The sequence below is a fragment of the Gracilinanus agilis genome, chromosome 2 (genome assembly GCF_016433145.1).
Source record: "Gracilinanus agilis isolate LMUSP501 chromosome 2, AgileGrace, whole genome shotgun sequence".
Lineage (NCBI taxonomy): Eukaryota > Metazoa > Chordata > Mammalia > Didelphimorphia > Didelphidae > Gracilinanus > Gracilinanus agilis.
The window spans coordinates 421,054,920-421,063,231 of NC_058131.1; the positions used below are offsets into that span (position 1 = coordinate 421,054,920).

Sequence of the window (8,312 nt, forward strand, 5' to 3'; positions counted from 1 at the left end):
TAGCCGCTGCGGGTCTGGGCTCCCGGAACGATCAGCGACGCCGGGAGCGGGCGGGTGGGGTAGGCAGGTTACGCTGATGCTTTTTATCGCCGGGACTGGCCCCTGTTAATGGCGTCTCTGTCTCTCTCACTTCAGGTCGCCAGGCTCCTAGGTGCCGAAGGGTGTTGCCTCCCCCCGGACGTCGCTGGGACCGCCCCCCCTTCCCCCCCGCTGGTCGGCGGCGGCACCTGGCTTGGGCCGCTCCTCCCGCTCCGCCTCCTCCTCCTTCCTCCTCCTCCTATTCCCTTCCTCCTCCTCCACCTCTTGCTGCTGCTCGGACTCTTGTTTATACCGCGCCTCAGACACTTCATCCCAGTCCCGGGCGAGCAGCGTTGGGTTTATGTCTTTATTTGACGAAAACGGTGAGTGGACCGCGGGCGTCGGGGCTTTGGCGGGACGGGGGCGGCGGCGGGAAGCGTGTGAGGAGGCACCCGGCCCTGGGGAGATGGCGGCCGCACAAAATGGCGGCTCTACTTCCTCGTGACCTCCCCCCCCCTCAGTCGCGTGGCGCAGTTTACTTCGTATACTCCCTTAAGTTGTGAGAAGAAAGAGGAAAAGTCCTAGGGTTGTTGAGTACTGCTCTCTCGCCCCCGTGAAGGGGGCGCACCCAGGCGGGTGTTTCGCGAACGAACGACTGAGTTAGGGGGGGTGGTGATCCTAGGAGCTTTGCGCATGCGCCACGCCTCCTCAAAAGCTGACTCAGTGCTTAATTGCTGCATTTATGAGTCATCCAGCCCGGCTGGGGGAGGAGACTGGTGGAGGGGGAGGGGAGAGGAGCGCCCGGCACCGCAGTACTTACAGGCCTCTGCTGCTCCTCAGTTTCGTTTCCTATCCTGATCTTTCAGCCAGTTCTGTCACCCTGTGGGTGCGGCTGCTGCGGGGGTAAAAGGTGCCCCGCACTCCGAGGCAATTCAGGAGGCGAATCCCGTCTGCTTCTTAGTTGAACCATCTCTAGGGTATCCCCATCTGTACTCCATCCCTTGACCTAGAGAGAAATTATACTTAGAAAAGACTGATGTGTTTGGTTGCGTTAAGATACAGGTAACAGTGAATGTGTAGGCACCTTTTTTCAAGATAACCAGGCTGCACCATAATCAACCTAGCTGAATTCCTGTTACAATGTTTAGTTTGAGTTTTTATATATCTTATATAAGGCGAGCAATATGGATGACTTATGACTAGAATGACCTCAATTTATCTTTCTGATTTGTATTTGGAACAAGAATTCCCACAAAATTAACATGGGATTTACATTGAGCTTATATTACACTCTGCATATTTTATTTCCTATAAAATTGTTGCCTAAATAAGTGAATAGTTCAAACTTGTGTTCTATATCCTGATGTATTGAGGAAGCCAGTCTAGAGAGTGCCTCCAAGGTCAAATGGCCTGTCAAAAATGGGTATGAAGGAAAGGGGATGGGCGTGGGGGTTAAATGCTCGAGACTTGGTAAACAACAAAAAAACAAGAATAGAAGTAATTGAGTCCTTCTGCTTAAAAAGCAGGTTTTTCAAAACCTTCACAGGGGAAAACATTCTGTTCCTTGCCAACAGTTTTCTTGTCTGTTATGAATTGTCAACAGCTTTTTTAAGCCCTTTTATTCCCCTTAGCGATTATATGCATGGCATTAGATAAGACTTTTTGAGACTATGATATAAGGACAGTTTGTTTTTATATGTTCAGTAAGGGAATGTTCTTCCTGATAAAAGTTACTAAATTTTTGTTTATTCTCTTAACCCTACCTTTCCCTCTTCTTTCAGAGCTGTTGCGCAGCCATTGGTACCTGTATTGGGGAAATATAGCATACAAGCAAGACGCTTACAGCCTCTGTGGCAAAAACTTTTTCATGTCAGAGACCGAGAACTCTTGCAGTCGTTTATGTCATCCCTTCTTCTCCAGACAGAAGATACCAAAAAGTTGCAATCAAAGATCTCTTCATCTTATTGATAAAACTACTACTAATAAGCCAAAATGTCTGTCAACGTCAACCGCAGTGTTTCAGATCAGTTCTATCGCTACAAAATGCCCCGTCTGATTGCTAAGGTAGTGCTTACTGTTTTCCTTTTTCAGATGGGTAGGGAGGATGAAGTATGGGTGAGTCTTAATAGCTTAATTTTGTGTATTATCTTTACTGGGTCAAGTGGTATCTCTATTAGTATTTATGTTCTTTAAGTATTAAGATTAATTGTCTATTTTTCTAGGATGAAAATAACTGTCAAACTTGGCTTTTTAGGTTGAGGGCAAAGGAAATGGAATAAAGACAGTTATAGTCAACATGGTTGACGTTGCAAAGGCGCTTAATCGGCCTCCAACGTGTAAGTATAAACCTTTGAAGAAATATGAACAAGTACAACTCTAGTGATTTTATTGATACTTTTACATGTGAAAACTTATGTTCTGGGCTATAGATTGACTGTCAAAATATTGGAAACTGAGAACTAGAAAGCTTGTCTTTTCTCATGCTTTCACTGGTTAGTGTGTGTGTTTAAACAATTTTTTAAACATACAGTTTCAGAACAATTGATCTGCATTGGTTTGGGTGGATAAAAGAATAATGGATGCAGTGAAGAGGCAAGGTCTTTTATTTCATTCACTTTTTTTTCCCCCTTAAGATCCTACCAAATATTTTGGTTGTGAGCTGGGAGCACAGACCCAGTTTGATGTTAAGAATGACCGTTACATTGTCAATGGATCTCATGAGGCGAATAAGCTGCAAGACATGTTGGATGGATTCATTAAAAAATTTGTTCTCTGTCCCGAGTGTGAGAATCCTGAAACTGATCTGGTGAGTGAATTGTTTACATAGATATTGTATGTGTTGATATAAGAAGGAAGTGTTAAAAAGTCATTTAGTCATTAAAATTAAGTATACATCTAATCTATATATGTAAATATACTCTGGAACAATGCTAAATTAATTTGTTTTCTCTTGGCAGCATGTCAATCCTAAGAAACAAACAATAGGTAACTCTTGCAAAGCCTGTGGCTATCGAGGCATGCTTGACACAAACCATAAACTCTGCACATTCATTCTCAAGAACCCACCTGGTAAGTAGTACCTACCTACTCTTGAATGGTTGTATGTATGTATGTGTGTGTATGTATGTATGTATGTATGTATGTAGCAATATAATGGTGGGGTTTATACTGGGTTTTTGTTGCTTTAAAAAGTAAAAGGTGTATATGTTAACACTACTAGAGGGATTGGTTTGTCATATACCTCCCTCTTTGATCATTGCAAGTAACACTCTGTGGCAGACAAAAAATTGTCTGACACAATTTAAACTTGCAAACAGTAAGTAAGTCTAACCTATTCCAGTGGTCTCTCTTAAATGAGACTATCTGTTATATAGGCTCAAACAGTATCAGTACTAAAAACACTTAATATTAAAACTTAATTTAGTTTTAACACCTAGGATAACAGGAAAGGGGACCTAGGAGGTCCTATTTCTGGCAACTGGATAGTTTTGAGAGGGTGAATAGGTAATGGAAATTGTGGGATTCAATTTTGTCTTCTTCCCCTTTCTTCCTCAGAGAATAGTGACAGTGTTACGGGAAAAAAAGAAAAAGAAAAGAAAAATAGAAAGGGCAAAGACAAAGAAAATGGTTCTGTGTCCAGCAATGAGACAACACCACCACCACCACCACCCAATGAACTTAACCCTCCACATGCTGTGGTGAGTGTGGGAAGTACAGTTTTGATAGTTCTCGTTATTTGACCTTTACACCTTACAGGTAATCAGGGGATCTAAGTTTGATGTGGGCAGTGATTTAAAAGTAGGCAATAAAAGATAATTTAAAACATAACTGAACCTATTGACTTAAATCAAGGTAAAAATAAGCTTTATTTGGAAGAAACACAAGGCAAAGAGGCAGCTTTTGCTTTTATTAAGGATTCAAAAAAGTATTTTCCTCAGGAAAAGGCCCATTACTAATTCAAGCTTTTTCCAAAATGTAGCTATAAGTTGTCAACTGAAGTTTTTGGTTTTGTGTACAGGAAGATGATGAGGATGAAGATTGGGGAGAGGATACAACTGAAGAAGCTCAAAGACGCAGAATGGATGAAATTAGTGATCATGCAAAAGTTCTGACACTTAGTGACGACCTAGAAAGGACAGTTGAAGAAAGAGTCAATATTTTATTTGACTTTGTGAAGGTAAAGTGTATGTATGTTTTAATAAACTTGAATCACATTCTTGAATTAATTTATATTGAGCATTTCATCAGGGCAAGTAATTCTAGAGAAGTAATCGTTAAGGTGATTTCATTGCTTGGATCACCAAGAGCAAAGTATATATATATATAATCTTTTCTAATACAAATTTTCAATTTAGCCTATTGTAATACAAAATGTCTCTTACCCTTTCCCCCCTAATTTTATACATTGGGTACTTATGGATGAGCAGCAAAATGTATCTTCCAACTGTTTTCCTTCCTGCAGAAAAAGAAAGAAGAAGGTATTATTGATACTTCTGACAAAGAAATTGTTGCAGAAGCAGAAAGACTGGACGTAAAAGCTATGGGCCCTCTTGTGTTGACTGAGGTTCTTTTTAATGAGAAGATTCGAGAACAAATTAAGAAGTATAGACGTCATTTTCTACGAGTAAGCAGCTGGTTTTTTTTAAGGCTTCTCTTTAAAAGAGAGACTGACAGCATCCGACTTTACTATGAGTAAAAGATTTTTTTTTTTTGACCCATATAATACATGAAAGGGCTGGCAATGTAGGCTTTCTAATGCTAAGTTATGTTTTTGCAGTTCTGCCACAATAACAAAAAAGCTCAGAGGTACCTTCTTCATGGTTTGGAGTGTGTGGTAGCTATGCATCAAGCTCAGCTCATCTCCAAAATTCCACATATCTTGAAGGAAATGTATGATGCAGACCTTTTGGAAGAAGAGGTCATCATTAGCTGGTCAGAAAAGGTGGGAAAATGTTTTTATTGTGTTGGGGTTTTGTTTTTTTGTTTTTTTCTTAAAATTTCCCGAAGAGTCTAGTGTTAAATTTTTCAAATGAAGCTAAACTAATAATGAATTTGTTCAGGCCTCTAAGAAATACGTCTCAAAGGAACTTGCCAAAGAGATTCGTGTCAAAGCAGAGCCCTTTATAAAATGGCTAAAGGAAGCAGAAGAAGAGTCTTCTGGTGGAGAAGAGGAAGATGAAGATGAAAATATTGAGGTATCTTGCTTTTAATATATTCAGGGGTGTGTTTATAAATAATTTTATTTATGAAAATGCTTGGTGAAAGCATCCTGTTAATCAGAGGCACTCAAAAGGAGCTAAAACTTTTCTTGCTCCCTCCCTACTATCACCCTCAAGATTTAAAGGTTAGCTAATAGAATGTGATGTGACATAATTGGTGTATGATTGCTTTGGGGTAGTTTTATTATAGCAATGAATTCCTTTAGACTTCCCTTGTGAGTCAGCCAAAATTATTTCTTAGTGTGATTTCATTTCATGAAAAATAAGTAGTATTTCCTATTAACCTTCCATGTTTTTGTTTTTTTATCTAAAGTATGAGTGAAATTTTGATTTTTATGACATGTTTAATGTGAGCTAATAAACTTGTTTTATGACGATTCCTCTTAAATAAAACTTGCCTTTGTTTCTAGGTGGTATATTCTAAGACTGCCAGCGTACCTAAAGTTGAAACTGTGAAGTCTGCTGATAACAAGGATGATGACATTGATATTGATGCCATTTAAAACAGTGCAACCGAGCTTACAGTGTAATGCTTCGAATTCTCTGCATTTTCAGCCAGAAGTGCAACATGTATGTGCAGAAGCTAAAATGGCTTAACATCATGCTACACTTTGTACTCAAAATGTCTTTTTACTGTGAGTGGTGTAACTAAGCCCAGTGAGACATCTAGGGAGTCCATATACATCAGTGCCCAGGTTTAGTTTGCTTATTTATAGCATGTTACTTTGGGGAAAAAACTAGTGATGGACACATTGAATTACATTTATTTAGTTGTAAAAATAAAAATTTGTTTTTGGTCATTCTTCAGTTTGTTACTTTGAATGACTTGAGCCTAAAATGACACTAGCTTCAGTGTCTTAAGCCAGCCTAAAGGAGGAATGGGAAAGGCTGAGTTTTTTGTGATCTTGGGAGCTTATTAGATTTGGTATTTCTTGGAGGGCTTCAACCTGGGTGAAAAGTTTGATAGTTTGACATTATTTAACCCTGGTTAGTAATAAATGAGGAAATTGTGAAATCCTTCTATTTCTAACCCTTCAAATTTGGCGTCTGAATTGTTCCTTAGAGTAGTAAATTCCACCATAAAAATGACAGTATAACACCTTATTTTGTTGAAAGTTGAGGATATGAGTGTAAACAAAAGTTGAAAGGTTGTTTTTTTTTTTTTTAAACTTGAACTGTGCAAATTTATGTATGTTTGCTCCATGTTGTCATTGAGGTTTAGTGCAATGTACATGTGGGCTAAGCTGAGAATCTTTTCCATATTAACAAATGGAGTATTTCTGTATGTGTAGCAATTCTGCCGAGTGAAATTTCAAACTTTTGGATGTGATTAAATAGGTTGACCTATAACAGCCAAATCGAAGATTTATTTTAGGGAAAACAGGGAGATGTGCACTAATCTAAAACAGTGAACATCACTGAGATTTTTTCAGCCTTGACCTTGATAGACTAGATCCCAACTTCAAAATGTTTGGGCATTTATTATACCTTTTCAGTGTGCTACTTGCCCTGATGTTTTGGTTTGATAACCTTTCATGCCTTTTTACATTGATATAGCTTGTGCTGTTTGGAACTTGGGCACTATCTTGCCAAAATTTTTAAGAAGTGTTAATATGTCTAACTTGATTTTTCTAAACATTCTTATTTAAAAAGACTGAAATAAAGCTAAAAGCGTACTTTATAAGTCAGAACCTGTAATGCAGAGTGTGACTTGGTATATTTTTTATTTTACATTGACAATAGCCAGATATTCACAAAAGTTTGTGATGGGTGTTAAGAGTTATATAGGTGGGGGTGGTCCCAGCCCAGATTTTCACGAGTTTGACTCCATATATAGTTTGCAGATTTAAACTTCTGACCCAGACTTTGAACTATTTCAAAACAGCCATCTTTGTAAAGGGATTTTGCTGTATCAAAAACCTCTATGTAAAAGAATGATACTGGAAATTGAAAATTCATTGCTGAAAGGTAGAATCTTTTTTAGGATACAGACTTTTTTTGTGGATTGGAGGAAATCCACCTGACTGACTCCAATGTAAAAGAAACAAGTATGCAAAATATTGTGAAAACACCAGAATTGATTAAAATGTCAGAAAACCTTTTAAAATTGAAATGTGCAGGCTGTGACATGGGAGATCACTTAAAACAAGCTAACAAGGTTCTTTAAATCTTTTATAAGTATAAAGAAAAGCATTTCAGTTTTTGAAACACTAAGTGACAGGAAATCTTGTACACTGGACCAATGTGAAATCTTAAAGGGATCAAAATGTAACTAAAATTGAAGCTTCAAGAAAATAAAATATTCACAAAAGGTTATCCTATGGAGCAATTGTATCTTTTGCTCTCTTCCACTGTCTTTAAATTTTCCTGTTTTCTTCTACATTACTTGATTATTAAACGATTACTATTGAGCCTTTTGCATTTTTTTGTGGGACCTTAACTTTTTTTATGACATAATAGTAATTGCCATATTTTTAGAAATGTATTTGCCTTTGTGCTGCCTCGTAGGGCTTGTCCATCCCATCCTGCCAGATTTAAATGTGGGGAAAAACTATTGTCATTCCGTTGAGGCAAGCATGAAGGCAGATAAATTATAGTATTGTAATTGAAGTAAATTAGTATCTTTTGTATGGGGAAGAGGGGCAGTCCTTAAAGTAATACTTTTGCTATGCTAGGTAAAGGTTTTTCTTTGTCCCATGTTCCATTATCAAACTCCTAGAAAGCTAAAGAACTTGTTTTCATTTGGTTCCTTGGTCATTCAGCTTTCATGGTGGCTTAAAATCCATTCTAAACATTCCTGTTAGACTAGCTCAACCAGTTGATGAAGAATGTAAGTAATTCCATGTCACCAAAGCACATGAAAGGTGGGAAAATCAAAGCTAAAAAGATGAGCAATGGTTAATTAAAAGGCTGCTCTTGATTTAGTATGTGATCAACTTGAGGTTTGCATTTGTTGGAGGTGAGATTGAAAGGACTGATGAGTAATATTTAGTCACTTAATAGAATTATAAAAGATGGAAGAACTGGTCCTCTAAAATCAGGGTCATTAAATTTTAAGCTGGTTCAGGCAGCTGC

General features: G+C 38.3%; 1 protein-coding gene and 1 non-coding gene across 2 annotated transcripts; both read left to right on the forward strand.

Annotated features, from left to right (window-relative positions):
* The first annotated feature begins 294 nt into the window (after positions 1–294).
* EIF5 (eukaryotic translation initiation factor 5) lies at positions 295–7,553 on the forward strand. The gene is made up of 11 exons (XM_044664629.1): positions 295–401; positions 1,800–2,082; positions 2,273–2,354; positions 2,652–2,824; positions 2,976–3,087; positions 3,574–3,716; positions 4,037–4,195; positions 4,481–4,642; positions 4,796–4,960; positions 5,079–5,213; positions 5,648–7,553. Exons 2-11 carry the CDS (start codon positions 2,011–2,013, stop codon positions 5,738–5,740), a joined length of 1,296 nt encoding a protein of 431 aa, XP_044520564.1. The 5' UTR covers positions 295–401; positions 1,800–2,010; the 3' UTR covers positions 5,741–7,553.
* On the forward strand, positions 3,279–3,403 carry LOC123238488. The gene has a single exon (XR_006505651.1). It is a non-coding gene; the product is annotated as a small nucleolar RNA SNORA28 (small nucleolar RNA).
* Positions 7,554–8,312: the final 759 nt, after the last annotated feature.